The sequence below is a fragment of the Mesoplodon bidens genome, assembly GCF_964165515.1.
Source record: "Mesoplodon bidens genome assembly, chromosome: 8".
Classification (NCBI taxonomy): domain Eukaryota; kingdom Metazoa; phylum Chordata; class Mammalia; order Artiodactyla; family Ziphiidae; genus Mesoplodon; species Mesoplodon bidens.
Window position 1 is genome coordinate 74,296,893 of NC_138165.1, and position 18,418 is coordinate 74,315,310.

General features: G+C 35.7%; 1 protein-coding gene across 1 annotated transcript in view; it reads right to left on the reverse strand.

The window, feature by feature from the left end:
- Nucleotides 1-17,768, reverse strand: part of STK17B (serine/threonine kinase 17b) — a 32,183-nt gene extending 14,415 nt beyond the window's left edge. Inside the window, exons 1-3 of the mRNA XM_081241812.1 lie at nucleotides 17,471-17,768; nucleotides 7,825-7,990; nucleotides 1,945-2,157 (exon numbers count right to left, since the gene is read on the reverse strand). Of these exons, the coding sequence (XP_081097938.1) occupies nucleotides 1,945-2,157; nucleotides 7,825-7,946 (335 nt within the window). The 5' untranslated portion in view covers nucleotides 7,947-7,990; nucleotides 17,471-17,768. The remainder of the gene's footprint in view (nucleotides 1-1,944; nucleotides 2,158-7,824; nucleotides 7,991-17,470) is intronic.
- Nucleotides 17,769-18,418: the final 650 nt, after the last annotated feature.

An 18,418-nucleotide genomic window follows, 5' to 3' on the forward strand; every position in this document is an offset into this window, starting at 1 on the left:
TTATAAGAGTGTTAATTGTACTAGTCTTTCAACATCTCTGTAGATTTAAAATTTTCTCAAATAAAAAAGTCAGGGAAGAAAAATGAGTATGCAGGATAGTTTGAAGAGAATATCAAACTGGCAACAGTAATTAGAGTAAAGGACTCCACTATTTTATTTTTACCACATAAAAAATTATGCCATCTTATTTTACATAGCTAAACCTGCCCAACACATTTTTACCTTTGGTTGAGATTGTGTGATGTGACAATGCCACCTCAAAAGTGATAGGCATAGTAATACATTTTAATAGGTCCTAGTTGCTCTGGTAAGAAATTAAATATATTTATCCACTCACATTTACTGATTGCTTGCTACATTTCAGCCACGAGATACAGTTCAGCCCTTACAGAACTCAGTTTACTGGGTACGGTATCTGAATTAATTTTCAGAGTATGAACAAGGTCCATCCATAAAATGTGTTAAAACTTTCTGATGTATTTTGTTGTTGCTATTAGGATGAGCACCCCCAAGAGAGGATTTTATGGAAGTGGTCAATGCTCCTATTGTATATTCACTCTCCAAACCTAGTATTCCATTAATTACTGTTTTTGAAAAATATTAGCTACTGTTCACATACTTCAAACATGCAGATGTCATGCAAGTAGATAACTTTTTAAAGGTCAGCTTAAGAATTTGACAAAAGTAAACCAAAAATGTATGAAAATGAAATCCTATTGGTAGAATCCCGGTCTTCTCTGCAATTCTAATTTATTTTGAAGGTACTATAATATACTGTGAGTGGTATGCTGCTGTTCTGGGAGATATACATACTATTCATTCTTAAGCAAACTACTTGTAGGTTTAGCATTTTGCAAAATAAGCATTTTCATTTACAAGTTCACTCTAGGCAATCATCTTTCCTGGTACAAAAATATTTAGATTTTAAATAAATATATAAGCGAACCTATTCATCCCTTAAAATAACTGAACCCTAAAATTTGACTAATATACTTTTAAATTCAAAAAGACAATAATGCAGGTTAGCTACTAAAAAGAATTACTATATTTATATATTTTTTTTTGCTAAAACACATCTCTTTAGTTTTTTTTTATAAAAACTATTTTGTAATAAACTATCAGAACCTAAAGTACACGAAACATAAACTTAGCTGGTCTCTTCTAATTGTTGCAGATGTTCAGATACACATTTTACATAATTATAATAAATGTGTCAGACTGTCACATTTTAGAGTAACACATCAATAACAACACTGTTTTAGAGTAACATGTCAACATATTGGTTAACAAGCCAGTTAGTTTAACCATATTCTATCCCGACTTGACAAATTATTGAAATCTAGGTGTTTTCAACTTTTCACTGACTTGTGGGACGAGATATATATTTTTTCTTATTGCTATAAGAAATAATAGCAATAAGAATATATATTATTCTTATTGCTATAATTCCTAACATAGTGTTTTGCACACATACTAAATACATGTGTTTTTTTTAACAAACTATGTGGTTTACCTTTCATTCATGCAAGTTTACCTTTTTATTCTCCTTGGGTCACTTCCTTGGATGTGCTTTTCAAATAACTGAATATAAAAATTATTTCAATCCTATTTGCCCACCAGATTGTTTTGCAGAAAACCTCATCAATTTTCTGTGCCATTAGCAATGAAAGTATACTCATTTCACCACATTCTGCAAATACGGTATTGTCATTTGTTTATTGAATGCTGTTTAATTAGTTTTTGGGTATGTGTGTGACACTGCACATTAAATTTTGTGAAAACATATAAATATACACTATGTTCCTCTAATATTTTATCAACAGGAATCTTTACAAGTTCTTGTCTTACTTTTATCATTGTTGTTCTTGACATTTCAAGCAACCTTATCCAACAATTAAAATAGGTACTATAAATTTACTTCAATTTTTAAAAATGTATACTTACTGTTCCAATATCAAAATGATTTCACTTGTATTTTCATAGACTTCATGAAGATTAATTACATGGGGACAGGACTTTGCCAATTCAAGTACTGCAATCTCATGTAGAATCTCTGCTCGACAATCCTGTCCTCTTCTTCTCTTTTTCAGAAATTTTGCAGCATATTCTTGACCAGTAGATTTTGATATACATTGTCTAACCACAGCAAATTTTCCTCTGGGGGCAAAAGTGAGGACAATCCATTTTAACTTTTCCATAGAGAATAATATTAGTATAACACAGATACTGTTATACCTCCAACTCTGTCAATCTTTTCAAATATTCATGTCATCAGGAATTTATCTTTGTTGTCTTAACCTAATCAACTACTGCATGTATTTTTATAAAATTTATAGTACTATCACATGAAAATATAAATGGCAAATGTAATAACAAGATAAGACAATTACAGTTATTCTTTACTATCATATCATTAATATGATACATTACCATTATAGGGGGAGATCTAATTTGCCTACCAACTCCATGCCATACTCTTGATATAAATTATTGTGTTTAAGTATCACAACGATCCTACATAGTAAATATTATTCTGTTTGGCAGACTCCAGAGAAGATATGTATCTTGGCCTATTTTCAAAGACCAAGAGTTTCACATTAACCCTCTATGAAAAATTTTAGCTTTCCTTCAAATGAAAAAAATTAAATGCAAAAATGGGTATTTGACTTATTTACTTTTATTAGTGTAATCATTTTGCCTTTCAACATCACTTTTAACAAGCTTTGAAGCTTTCTATCACAATTTGTCAATTGTTCTACCAGAGTATCTCTTAGTATTGCTCAGTACCATGAAGCTTGTAACAGATACCAAAGGTATATACGTCTTACGGAGAGTATCCAAAGACATTTCATGATCAAGCAAGAAAATTCATTGTTATCAGTAGCTACGTACAAACACACCATTAAGGTCATGTTTATCATTTTAGGAATAAACGCGTTTTAGCTCTCTCCAATAACACTGCTCAACATTTCAGCCAAAACTTTAAAAGACTGGCAAATGATGTATTCTAAGCCTATAGTCGCCCAAATTTTAGTTTCTCAAAGACCTAAGCTACTTTGAGTCAGACTATTTTAAGAAACTAATAAAAGCTATTGACTGCCTACCCAGAAAAATGTACACATGCCCTTATATAGAAAGTTTTACATATAATTACAGACGGTTTCCAGATTTCAAAGACCATCCATAAACTTCCTAAGCCTGGTCCAGGGGATCCAAAATTAACACCTTCTATCCTAAGGCTCAAATGACTCACTGGATACTAACAAATCAGGTATAAATAAAAACCTATCTTTAATACACTTGGGATTTGGGGTGGGAGTCAGGGACAGAATAAATTGCTTGACTGTATTTTTACTTGCTATTCTCAAGCAGCAGGATGACAAAGATCCCTACTGTTTATATCCCAAATTTCCTCAAAATTGGTGCCAGTGAAAAGCACTGGAAACCAACCTGAGAAGGTATAGTTACTAATGCAAAAAACTATTTTTTTAAAAAAGTGGCCAAGCTATAATTTGATTCTTTTACATTTATCAAAATAAATATCAACTCAGAAAATTTGCATGCACAAACTTGATTTTTTGATAGAACTTTTCATTTAAGATTTGAGAATGCTTAATTTATTATTATTTTATTTATTTATTTATTTTTTAAACATCTTTATTGGAGTATAATTGCTTTACAATGGTGTATTAGTTTCTGCTTTATGAGAATGCTTAATTTAAATTATATTTTCTTACTATATACAAAAGGAATACAAATCAATGCATTTTAATGAGCACACAAAAAAAGTTAATCAGTCCCTTTGTTTTATACTCAAACTGCCCATGTTTTATAGATTTTATGCTGGATAAACTGAGTCAAACTAAGAGTAAATGACTCATGAAAGGTCATATATGGAAATGGAGTACCACAACTTAAATTGTGGAATGTGAAATCCTAGCTTTCTGTTCTGACCATTACAAAACAATTCCTCCCTTTAAGATAGTTTTTTTTTTTTTAAAGAGGTAAATTCACTTTTGCCAACTCTTAGATTTAGAAGTGAAAATCTGTCTAAAACAAAAAGGAAACTTTGAGTTTTATGAAGAAATTCACCTTGTAAAACTTAGGAAACAAACCGTTTAGCCAAGAAATCTGTCCATCTGAAAAAGTTTATAGTACCAATTGTGACAATTAAGTTCTGCTGTAATTTTACAATTATATCTATAAGCCAGAATTTTCTCAGGAACAAAGAGCAAAATTAAATAATAACACTTTTACCTAATTGTTTCAGGTATTCTTATGAGGCTTACAAGTATAGTACTCATTAATGCAAAGCAAAGATGGCCAAATGATATTGCTAATAATTTGCCAATGTTCACCACTAAGTAAAAGCTCCATGAGGGCAGAAACCCTATCTGTCCTAATTACTACAGTAATTATAAAATCTACACTTCGCTAACTAACACGTAATAGGAACTGAATATCTGTTGAATGAATGCAAGAGTTATGAACCTACTATAGTACCATACATTATGCTACTTTGTATACTGTACTTAAAGCATTTACATTTTTAAAGCTTATTTGAGACTTAAATAAAATTTTACATATTCATTTATGTACTGTTAAATAAGGTAAACATTTTTACCATAATTATCAGATGACTTAGGGAAAAAAAGCAAGTATTCATTTTCCATTCTAAAATGCTAACTGTCATTTAGAAGTATCAAAAATAATATTTAATACATAATGTTCCTATATCAAATTTAACAGAAACATTTAAGAAAATTTAAAACCCTTAACAATAGCACTTAATTCATACCCTAAAAAGGCAAGGCTGTCTAGATTTCCCAGCAGCTAAAATGCCTTGTTAGTTACCCTCCTACATTCTAGAATAGACAATAAAATGTGAAAGGACGGGGAGGGTAAGCCACAAAGGAAGCTGACGTTTATTTTTGCATCTGCCTCACCCTTCTAACCACAAGAAGTCCTATGAAACCTTGATTCAGTTGGGGGAGGGGTGGAAAAAACTTACCCAACATGTTAAAAAACAGGAACAATGCAAAGTTTTTTGAGAACAATCAAAAATGAACTGTTAACTTTTACATATTTTCTTCTAATTTGCTGAAGAAAAATAAATTCTAAAACACTAACATCTTAAAATTAATTTAAAAAACGAGTTATAAAGATAATTTTATAATCACCACATGCTAGAATTATATGTTTGTATGCTTCAAAATGTACGAGCCTCAGAGGAAACAAGATTATGATACTAATTTTCACTTTGCAAAAGTATGGGATAATATCAAAATTGGTAAAATACTGAAAGAATTTAAAGCAAGTTCATGGCAGATGAAAGGGCATGATTTCCAATTTATCAAGGTTTACTAATTAGACACATCAATATTTACCATGTAACTCATTAGCCCATATCAATTAAAAGAAAAAAGTTAGGTCTCTTTCATGAAGGTATTAGAAGATGAAATATTAGCCATCTGAATTGGTTTTCATCAGATTCTACCATGAATTTTCGCTCTAAAATGTTGTATACTGAGTCAAGTTTATGACCGTGATTTATGATGGCACCCCATTTACAAAACAACTTAGAATTATTAATATTGTTCTCAAAGTTTAAGTTATTAATATTGTTCTCAAAGTTTAAGTTCTCCAAAACCCTCAAAGAAAAAAAATTAGTCTTTCTAGCTCTGACACAGGCTATCTCAATAAAGTTTTGTTGTATTCTAGATGATAAGATATTGACAATACTGTGTCCATTCTAGACTTTCTCATTTTAAAACTGATGATGAAAAAAGTACAAAGTGGTCCAGAAGAGGATAACTGGATCAAGGAAGGCTGTCTGAAAATCAGGTCATAAGATGACCATTTAAGGAAACTGGCAACATTTTGCTATATTCAAATCTCTGAAGGGTTTTTACATGGACATTATATGCAGCTACAAAAGGAGAACTATGTATAGTGGGTAGAGGTTAGCAGAATAGAAAACAGAATTCTGTGCCTAAGAGGTGCCCAGAAAATGGAACAGACCATTCTGAGGTAGTGAGTTCTGTATCACTGAAGCATTCAAATTGAGGCTGGGTAAAAAACTTGTCAGGAAATTTTTAGAAAAGACTGCTGCACTGCATTAAAAAATTACATTAGAAGGCCACTGACCACTTAAGTCCTTCCAATGTAAAGATTCTATGACTATTTAATGAATAGTGAGATACAACTAAAAGAACACTTACTCTTTCCTGTAGAATGCAAAGAGAAATAATATAGATTTAGAACTAAACTATTTCTTGAAAACATTCTGAAAGGGTTTTGAAACTATATTTTATAAAAAAATAAACCATTAGAAGACTCAAATATTTTGCACACAAAATTAAAAAATACGACAGGAATACTGAAATATGCTTTCACATTTAGTTCTTAGTCTGATGAGGTAGATATTATCACCCTATTCTGCAAAAGAAAGACTGCATCCAATATCTGACAAGCGAAAAAGCCAGGACTAGCCTTTATCCTTGACATAAAAGACCACCAAGAATAGAATTACTTGCCATGGTTCAGTCAATTTTTGTTTTCACATTGAGATTTTCAAAGATAAAAAATCATTCACACTTTTACTGTGCATCTATCAATACAAACACGGACTTTTACCATTTTAATGTAAAAATCAAACTGAAGACAGAAAATGATCACCATCTTTTACCACCCTTTGTTAAGTGTTTTTAATTTAAAGCTCAAAATGCTGAATATATGACAAATTATTTGGTATATCTTTTGTAACTTTCATATATATTAAAATGGTAGCGCTAAATGGTCTCATAATCTCAGTTCACTCCTTAGTCTTTTTTTTTAAATTTTATTTTATTTTATTTTATTTATTTATGGCTGTGTTGGCTCTTCGTTTCTGTGCGAGGGCTTTCTCTAGTTGCGGCAAGTGGGGGCCACTCCTCATCGCGGTGCGCGGGCCTCTCACTATCGCGGCCTCTCTTGTTGCGGAGCACAGGCTCCAGACGCGCAGGCTCAGTAATTGTGGCTCACGGGGCTAGTTGCTCCGCGGCATGTGGGATCTTCCCAGACCAGGGCTCGAACTTGCGTCCCCTGCATTGGCAGGCAGACCCCCCCAACCACTGCGCCACCAGGGAAGCCCCACTCCTTAGTCTTAAGGAATTTATACCTTCGTTAAACCAAAACAGATTAGTATCAGTGTAAATACAGGTTTTACTTACAGTACATGCATTGTTTGTCATACAGAATTATACTATCTAATATGAGTTAATTCATTTTGTTTAGAAAAGAGGAGAATTTCCATATTTATTTTTTTTAGCCCAGCACAATATCCTAAGAATTAAAAATTTTTTTATTCAACAAAAACTTCTACGGCATTCTACTAAATACTTTACAAATATTAACTAGTTTAATCCACACAACAGCCATATAAAATAGATAACAATTATCTTCATCCCTGGTTCTCAGATGAGGAAACTACAGAACCAAGAGGTACAGTAATTTAATTGAGGTTAAATAGTAAATGGCAGAGCCCAAACTTGGATGTGGCAGTCCACTGTGCTAAGCTGCCTCTTCCCATGCACAGCCTCAAGTAAGAATCCTGACTTCCTACCATGGGCTCTGAAGCGAGGTGGGATGTATCATATATGCTCACTAACCCTCCATGGATTTGATTTCCAAGTCAGTTAAGAATAAACCCTGTATAACATCAGCAGAGATGAGGACTTTTCTTTCTAATCACTGCAAAATAATAATCAAGTGAGTTTTATGAAAGTATAGACACAGAAATCCTAAATGTGAATTTAAACACATACACATCAAAAGTTTCCTTACCTTCCTAGCTCTTTGGATGTAAGTGTATAAAAACTATTAAAGTTTTCCATTTTAATTGGAGTTTGAGGAGTTGTAGTTAGCAAGCCCGAAATACTTCGACACTCAAATCTTCTCCTCGACATGTTAGATAACTTTCAGGTAGGCTTCTTCAGTCACTTATTTTTACCTATTTAAAAAAAGAGAAGATGCAGGATATAACTTAAATGCATTTAAGAAAAAAAAAGATGTTATCTCAGATAGGATGTGCGTTATATTGTACAGCTCCAAATATAGCTATAAGATACAACCAAAAAAAAAAAAAAAAAAGAAAGAAAGAAGATTTAAGAGCATATTCTACCCAGAAGGAAGAAAAACAAAAAGCATACACATAAACTAGTATCACCTCTATGGTACTTGAACTAAGTTACTGACTTCATTTCAGAATAAAACTACTGAAAAATCCTGTAAGACCTCCCAAATTCTTAAAAAAACGGTTAAAATAAAATTATAATAAAATCATTCAATTTCATTTTTAAACCCTCATTCTTTAGTTATATCTTCACATAGCAAGATAATTTAACACAGCACAGTAATGATTATTCATTTTAAATTTAATTTCACATGGCCAAACAAATTTGACGGGAAAATCACATGTTGTGAGTTATGTTACTGACATGTGAATGACTACAAGAAATGGACTTGTTTCATAGGCCTTAGAGGCAGAACATAGCACAGAGCCTGCTATGCATGAAGAGCTCTATAATTTTGTTGGATGAGTGAGTGACCACACATAAAGCCTTATTCTAGAGTTCTAATCTGTAACTGAAGCTCATATTTATCTGGAACTTTATGATATTTATGAGTATTCAGTTTTAACATTAAAACTACTATTTCATATTAATTGAATTCATATAATAACAGCTGACTATATATTTTAAGATATGCTTGACTTTTCTGCTATGCCTATCTAATAAGAAATCCAGTATTATTCTGCTAGCACCCTCTTATAAGAACCCCCTAAGCTTCTGTTCCTTCTCTGACACATTTTTCCTCCCCTTATTGCCTACTTGACATGTTCTGTTCTTTATCTTCCTAAATTCAAATGCCATCTATATTCAACTTAGCAAGTACGCAGTATGATCAGAGGAGAGTGTTTTCAGTTTCTGTGGCCTTTGAAAAAACAAAGCCCTAACTAGTTTTGAGGTACATCTCTAGTATTCCAAAAGTAGCAGTGTAGAATTCTGAAAATAACATTTGGACTGAATCACATCTGGGTCTGAATCCCATTTATCCATCACACCAGCTATGAGACATTTAACTTTGCTAACGTTATGGGGTGAGTTATGTCCCTTCCCTCAAAATTCATACGTTGAAGTCCTAACCCCCTAGTACCTCAGAAAGTGACTGTATTTGGAGAAAGGGTAATTAAATTAAAATGAGGCCATTAGGGTGTGCCCTAATCCAAGAGGACAGGTGGCCTTATGAAAAAAATGAGATTAGGATACAGAAACACGTAGAGGGAAGATCATGTGAAAACATAGGGAGAAGCCCATCCATAAGAAACCAGCCCTGCTGACACCTTGATCCCAAAATTCTACTCTCCAGAGTTGTAAGAAAATAAATTACTATTGCTTAAGTCACCCAATGTACAGTACTTTGTTGTGGCAGCCTAGCAAAATAGTACAGCGACTTTAAAAAAGAAAGAAAGAAATATTTCAAATGTGTAGGAAGGGATACAAATACAACAAACACTTGGGGTTTTCAATCTTATTACTTTGCCATATTTTGTTTAAATTAAAAGTAAATAAGGCAACATACACACAGAGTCGGTCCCTTCTTTCCATCCCACTAGCACTGGGTAGGAGACCTTATCATCTCCTTGCCAACATTTGCCCCATTCAGACAGTTTTGTGGTTTAGTTTGCATTTCTCTGATGACTAGTGAGGACAGCTTCAATTCTGCTGCCCCAAAAGTATGGATGAATTATAGAATGTATCTTGCAGTGCTCTAAATATTAAAAATTAAAATATGATGAACTCATGTAGAATCACACTGGTACAGTGCTAGTTATGAAAGTACATCATGATCGTTCAATAAATAAAAACTGTTAATATTCTACTGAAAGATACTCTCCACACAGTCCTCTGCCATTGTTGAATAGCTGTACCCTATATTTCCACATACAAAACTCTCACCCTAAGTTAGCTTAAGCTCAACTCTTAAATTCTGTCTTTTTATTCTGTTTTGATGAACTATTTGTATATTTTTAGTTCTGATGGCGCTCAGTTTCATTGGTCATATATTCTTCTCTGAAAAATCAATACGATTACCAATTTCTATGCTCAACCTTTTTTTTTTTTTTTTTGCGGTACACGGGCCTCTCACTGTTGTGGCCTCTCCCGCTGCGGAGCACAGGCTCCAGACGCGCAGGCTCAGGGGCCATGGCTCACGGGCCCAACCGCTCCATGGCATGTGGGATCTTCCCGGACCAGGGCATGAACCCGTGTCCCCTGCATTGGCAGGCGGACTCTCAACCACTGCGCCACCAGGGAAGCCCCTATGCTCAACCTTTTTTTCTTCAGGTCATCTTTGGACTTTTAAGATTTTTTCCCCTAAATTTAAGTCTATGAATTTGCATGCTTATGACCACATTTATGTTATTAGCATATATATAGAAAGAAGGGATATACCTGTATTATAGATACAAATTGGGCTACATTCACAACGTGGTTCTAAATCAGGCCTTAGGAAATAGCACAAGAACATGTCAAATTCACTCATATAGAGAGAGTACAGGCTCTTGATTCTAAGATGTTCACCTCATCTAGATTCTAGAATCTAAGATGTTTATCTCATGCTGTAATATATCAGCTAAAAAGTGATCTACTCATACGAATCTAGTAGAATGGAGATATATTTTATAAATAATTATTTTCTGTTCTCAAGTTTCAAAAGAATCAATATGGATCTTAGATATAGTCAAAGATATGTTTAATGAAGCATGATTTATAATAGTTAAAAAAATAAAAAGCCTGTAGAATGAATGAATCCCAAAGTCCAACAATAGAGAAATGGCTAAATATACCTAAATAATAGGATATTATATACCTAATAAAAATTGTGCTTTCAAAGAATATTTTTAACTCATATAATACTAAATGAAAAAAGGAAGACAAAATTTTACATACAGTGTGATAATTTTGTCATATAAAGTATATGTATTTGTTATATATAATTTTTGATATATGTTACATAATTTTGTTAAATATAAAAGCAAATAGAGGAAAACACTAGAAAACTATGGCAACATATTAACAGTGGTTATCTTTGGGTGGTGAGATTATGGCAGTATTTATACTTTCCTGTGTTTAAGTTATCTACACCAAGCAGGTATAGACGAAAACTAATAAATGCCTTTGGGCAAAAACGATGGCTTTGAATATATATGACTAGACTCTAAACGCAGAAACTTACCCATTTTTAACAGCAAAACATATCTCTTTACACATTAAGTGTTACTTGGCTGGAAGTTCATGAGCCATTATTGCTCAGGTTTTTTAAGGCCTCAACGTTTTCTCTGCATTTATTTAGAGCATATGGTATTCATTATCCAAATAACAGGTCTGTTCTTATGCAAAGACCATATAAGCATTTAGAGTAAATACTAAGCAAGAATTAATACCTTGTTTAATACTGCATAGAAAGAACAATTTCATAAATTCTGAATTAATGTTATAGTTATAATTCTATATAATGAATAATAATTTGTAACCTTAAGACATATGCCTTTATTATATCACTTGGTGAAAATCCAGATTCATCCCAGGATCCCTCCAAAAAAAAATCCAAAATGTGATATCCAAAATATAATACTAATAGATATTAAGTTTTGAAATACCTATTCAGTTATATTAGAAGGAAAAAAAACTTACCTTTTTTAAAAAAAGGATTGAAATAAATAGTGATAATACAAACAGGGCCTATTAATCAAGCTACTTAATAGCATTTCCTAATACTAGACATTGGCTTGTGTTTAATTTTTTATCTAACAAATTTTCCTCCCCTCACATGTACTGTTGGTCATCATAATGGATGAATGGACCATGGTATTTGTATATTTGTATGATTATAAATGCAGCTGAAAACAGCATGGGGTAATCAGCAGTTTTTAAAATACATGTTAGTATAAAAATCATTTTCTGAATTGTGATATATTTTACTCTGCCTCTGAATATGCTGGAAACACAAGCCATGTCTCAGAAAAAAGGAAAAGTACATTTCTGAAGGTTGAACTTTAAGCTTATCTACTTATTGCAAATATACCTATACTACAAACTGCCTTAGGGATCCATATAGCATCCCTTAAGTGTAGCTTCTTTCTATTTACTGCACTTGCACCAGGTGCCACAGTCTAGATATTTTTTCCATTTCCTCTCCTTTGGCCAATTTTGCATATAGTGGAGCAAGAATGTCACCTTTGTCCACCAATCCCTCCACAAACAGCTTGTTGCCCTTCATGTAAGATTTAATCCTTGGGCACAAGAAGGTTATCAATCAGCTGTCTTTCCTTGCATCTTCCTAAATTTCCCACTGAATCCTCTTTAACTCCAACAATCACAGACCTTTTCTTCTTTTCTACCATAATTCACAGACCTATAACTGATTCTAAATTACCAATAGGTCTCACTCCATTTGAAATTCATCTCATAACACTATTAGGCTATACTAATAAAAAATCTCAAGGGACTTAGTACGAAAATTTGTGTGTGTGTGTGCACACACATGAGTAGGTACACAATCATAGACACAATCAGGCACTAAAATCAGGATAATAGAAGAAGGCAAGATACAATTAAGCTTCCAATTACACAGTACTATCAATACTAGGAAAAATGGCGTCTCAAGTTTATTTGCAAAGTTTTTTTTCATTAACTCCCATTACAATAATCACAATAAGAAATCAGATATGGATCAGTGAAGGAAGGAAAAAAGGAAATGTTAGGCTTGATCTGGGCCTTAATTTACTTGAAGGGAGAAAGCAAGTGTGATGTGATCAAAAGTAAGATAAACAGTCCCTATAAACCTCTAAATAGCTCTATTTAAAAATATTCATCACGATATTCATTTCAAAGTTATCATATAAAAATGAATAGACTAGAATACATCATATAACACTAGAATACATCATATAACACTAAATGAAAACATCTAGAGAATTAAATTATCTGCTTTGATCCTTGCATTACCTTCCCAGTACCTACAAGTTCAAGTCCTTATAGCATGCACACAAAGCCTTTGAGGCCAGGTACACACCAGCTTCATTTCCTGCCACACTTGTAGCTCATCTTTTGCCTCCACATCTCTCGTATACTCTTCTGTATGAACATCCTTTCTACCTTTCTTTAAATGCAAAAACTCTTCGTATGCATCCTTCTTGCCTCAACAAAGAATGTCATCTCCCCCCAGAAAGCTTTGCCTAAAACCCACAGGTTGCCTTTAATGCCTGTCCTTTATGCTCCAAATAGGAGGAACCTTGACATACCTCTTTACCTCAACATGTAACATGTTAGACTGCAATTATATTTAGTGTCTGAAGGGTTGCAACCATTTGCTTTCATGCCTAAACTCCCAGCATGGTGTCTGGCACCTGGTAGGAATCTTTTTTAAATGTCTGATGAACTGAATTGTTAAGAATTATGAAATATAGCAAGAAGAATTTTTAGGTACATCTCATATCTTCAAGGGTTTAGCAGAACTTGAGATCCATCTTGAAATTATCATATTGGAGCTTCAAGTGCAGCTAATCTCTGCTTAATTCAGTATTTAGCTAAATAAAATAAGAAATATTTTAAATTGCTATCACAGAACTTCAGTTCTAAACAGGATAGCCATAGTCTGGAAACATGGATAAAATTATAATATTATATATTGTAATATAATACCAACGGGCCATTTATTTTGTATTTACCTATCTTTCCAAACTAGGGGGCCACATGTTACAATACCTACTTCAGCTAAGAATATCAATGTTTTAAGAGCTGCCTCAATCAGGAAATCGAGATACTTGTCCTGCCAAGGACTGATAAATCAAGATCTTCATGAGGTAAATTTGAAAGGCAATGGAAAGCAAAGTAAGGTACAAGATGAGAGGGAAAAAAACTTTTTCTTTCTACATTAGCATTTATAGCTACCAAGTTTTCCCTAGGAAACAGAGGAACTGGAGATTTATTTATCTAGAATCCATCAAAATAAAGGAAGAACTTTCTGCTAGTGTGGCAAAAGGATCCATTTTTAATTAGTCGTTGATCAGAAGCAAAGGTATTTGTGTAGGGAAAGGGATGATGATGACTTTCAATTTCAAGGAAGAGACTGTTCCTTATATGTATTCTACTAACAGGTTTGTTTGTTCTATTAAGATTGAATAGAAAGCATAATTCAAGAATTTAATCCTTTGAAAATCATAACAGGAAGCCAGCTAACTGACTCTAGTCTAACCAGTCTAGTATATACTATCCAAGGGCTAAAGTGCCAGGTAATGACCCCAGGCCTGATTCTGTGCCACGACAGGTAAGGCCAGGTGCTGTCTCTTCTACCTTCAGAAGGAGAATTAAACCCTATAATTATGGACCAGGATGGAAAGATGTTGAAAATGGAAATATAGTGGGCCAACAAACATACAGTGCTTGTCATTCGTCAGATGGAAAATTAAGTTTCTGTTGTAAAATAAAGCACTGTTTACTTACAGCAGCTCTGAAGTACTGTTTATTCAGTAAGTATTACAATGCAAAACAGAATATGATCCTCGGATTACAGATGAAACTATCATCTCACTGTTAATATTAAGATTTTTAAATGCTTCAAGTATAACTATTCCCTCTTTTGAAGAAGTTGCAAAGGGTCCAGGGTGCAGCGACACATTGCATATAAATATTAAAAGAAACTGACTAGTTTAGATGTTTAAAGTGGCACTGAAGTTCAAGGTTAAATATATTTGGGGGAAAAAGGATAAATTAAAGAAATAAAAAAATGAACAAAGTATGTCTTGAAAATTACATTTGTCACAACATATTTATATAAAAATATGCGACTTAATTCCTAAGTACATTTGTTATTTGTCTATTATCAAAGAAATGTCCTTTGATAATAGTCTATCATAGAATATAAAATACTTAAAAACAAAATCATTGAGGGGTGGTCCAGTGGTTAAGACTTCGCCTTCCAATATGCAGGGGGTGTGGGTTCGATCCCTAGTCTGGGAGCTAAGATCCCACATGCCTCGTGGCCCAAAAAACAAAAACCCAAAAAACGTAAAACAGAAGGAATATTGTAACAAATTCAATAAACACTTTAAAAATGGTCCACATTAAAAACAAATCTTTAAAAAAATCATTGAATTTTGTCATCAATATTGTGGAAAATTAAAATAACTAAAAAATTTAAAGTTTTCACAAGTGGAAAGTAAGTACATAAATGACTTAATGTCTTTGACACAATCAATACCCACAGAACACAAAGAATTCTTTAAAAAAAAATTAATCAAAATCCTTTAAAAGCAGTACCTCTAGAAACACTGTCCTACTTAGCTGCCAATTTTTTTTACAGGAAATATGCACTGCAATATAATATACGTGCAACTGTAAGACAATTTTAGGATTAAGTGAAAGTGTCAGCAATCGATTTCCTTGATTCCTGGGTTTTAAATTAGGTCTCTAAGAGAAAAACAGGGAAATTTTGATACGGAAATTCTCTCTTACAATTATCAAACAGCTTCAAAAACAAAGCTTTTAAAACATATTTAAATGTTTACTTAACACCAGTAAAACACTGTCAGTGCAAGTCTAAAGATAAAATTGGAAACATGCCATAAAATGCCTGTACCTTCTTCAGCTTTGCTATTAATATGCTGACACAGTGATCAATTAGTCAAGTCCCAACGTTCCTAAAAACTGATTCTATCTTAACCAAATTGTAATTCACGATTCAATGAGCCCAAGAGAAACTACAACCATTCTGTCCACACACAAAAATGAAAGGCCTTCAATAACACAATTTTTACTTTTAAAACTTGAATATATTGCCATGCAAATACATTTAACTTCAATTTCAGATCCATAATTTAGAAAAATGATGTAAAATGCATGATATGTACCTCAAAAATAAAGCAGCTATTAACAACTTCAGTTATTAAAATATAAGAAAAACTTTAAAAAACTGAACATCTGCTCAGAGGAGGATGAAAGGGGAAGAAGAGAGGTTTTAAACTAGGACACTGCTTCTATGGACTAGCTTTTTCAAAAACACACAATTTTACGGGTATGTGGTTTAACATTTATAAAACAAACATTCTGGAAGTTGTTGAAAACTACTTCTGGACAGTTTACTATAAAACTATAAAATGGTGAATCAATGACAAAGTAGGTTTATCATCTTTTCCTTTAATAAAATTGTGCTCTCGGGCTCAAAATGCCAAGTTACATTTGCTGCCACTTGCCCAATCATCTCAGTAGACCATGCTGTCTCAGGGCACATTCTCAAAGGCTTGAGAACCTAAAGGGGTGACACCATATCAAACATCGCTGCTTATCATCAGTATCAGAGACGTAAACATTACGTTGGCAAAACAATCAGTGAATGTGACACACAGACCTAATATAATTGAATTCTGATCAGCATGTGGCTTTAAAATGTTTCCTCTTCCTTAATTTCAATCTGCAAATTGATGTTGGAGGGCCTCTAGTCCCATCACAGACAGAGGAAGAACGAACATCAGCTACCAGCTGCCCATAAAGTCTCTTTCAACTTCGTCTCTACTTGCCCCTCTAAGGGAATTCAAATGAAGAGCTTTTCCCTACACTAAAACAAAGAGCTGGGTAAATGTCAAAATCGTAGCCGTCACGTAGTTGTATAGTTTGAGGATGGGTCGTGTACCCTTTGCGGTTTACATGGCGTCAAAATAAAACCAGATTGCTGGAAATCACAGAAACAACTGCAACTCGACTTCTCTATTCACTGACTTTAAAAAACTGTTCACAAGTAGTAACTGAAAATCCCCCATAAGATGAGCACAAACTTCTCTCCATACGAAAGACAGCTGTGGGCAGGACGTGTCCCTGAGTCCAGATGTGAACACGTCCTGTGCCTACACCACAGCTGTGAACTCGGCAGGGACCTGAAGGGACCACGTTGACGCGACGTGGAAGGGACGCGATAGAGCCGGTCGCGAAGGGGGCCCCCACGGGACACGACCCAGGGAGAGTCCGTGCCGGCCAGGCGACGGCGCGCACACACACACAGTCAGACAAACAGACACACAAACGCGCGCGCGCGCTCCCCGGGCTGAGAAGGGTACTGGGAGGACCAGCCGCCGCTCCCAGCGCCGAACCCGAGGGAACCAGGGAAGCAGGACTCCAGCCGGAATGCGGAGAGGGATTCGGAGCAGTCGGGCCACCTGGGGGCGGCGGTGTCTGAGCCCATCTTCCCCAGGCCGGGGGTCAGAGGGGACCCCGGATCCGCCCACGCCGCCTGGATCCCTCCTCGGAACCCCTCCCACGTTCTGGGTCTCTGTTCCACGGGTAAAGGGGGCTGGTTCAGGGGTTTGGAGTCGCAGCCCCGAGTCCACCCGCCAATCCCGGCAGGACCGCGGACGCGCGAGGCGGAAGACACTGACCGCTCAGGCAGCAGCAAGTTCTCCCGAGGCTGCCCCCTCCAAGGGGGCTCCAGTCCCGCCCCACGCAGGTGGGCACGACAAGACGCGTTCTCCAGCTCTAGCTCCGTGAGGTGCCAGGTAGCTCCGAGCGTGGCAGGACCCACTTTTACTCTTCTGGACAACGGCCAACAGCTGTGACCTGACCTCCCCGTGAGGTGACTCCCGGCTACGGCCGCGAAGACGGTGACGGAAGGTTACAGTTGAGGTTTGAAAACTGCAGCCGCGTTGCGGGGCAGAGCTGTAGGCTAGAACCCACCCCCTCGGTCGCGAGAGCCAATCCGAGCGCGCCTGGAGGGCTGGGCTGTCACGTGAGGAGAGGGCGGGGCGCCGGCCAGCGGCGCGTGCTGCGAGGCGGGGCTCAGTGGTGAGGGGGTGCGGCCGCCGCCCGGCGGTCGGAAGCTGGGCGGAGCGGCAGAGCAGGTGGGGCGCGCTCTCGTAATTGCGGCGAGAAAGGAGTGAGGAGGGCGCCAGCCTGACTGCGCACGGGGCTGTAACTCCGACCTAGTGCATCCCGGCCTTCAGAGTGGCAGTCCACGAGGCGTGAATATCTGAGACTGGGGAAGACGGAAAGTTAGTCGCTGCTTCTGACTCATTCCCAAACTTCTGTGCCTGTTTTCTGACTCTTCCCGGTCGTCTTCCTTATCACCTGAACACACTCGGCCAGTGGAGAGTCCAGTTTGCTCTAACTCGGCAAGCATCAACATCGCTGGGGGATTTATGGAACTTGGGCCCCACCGCTAAAGTCCGCTCCAGCGAACTGAGTTCTTCTGAGGCATGGTTGAAGGCAGTGAAAAGAGAGTCCAAATAAGATGAATTGCTGTTTTTGCATATAGGGTACTAAGGGAAAAGACGAAAGCTCCTCAGCAAGCTACTCAGGATCTGTTATCTCTTCGAGAGAATGAAAAATTT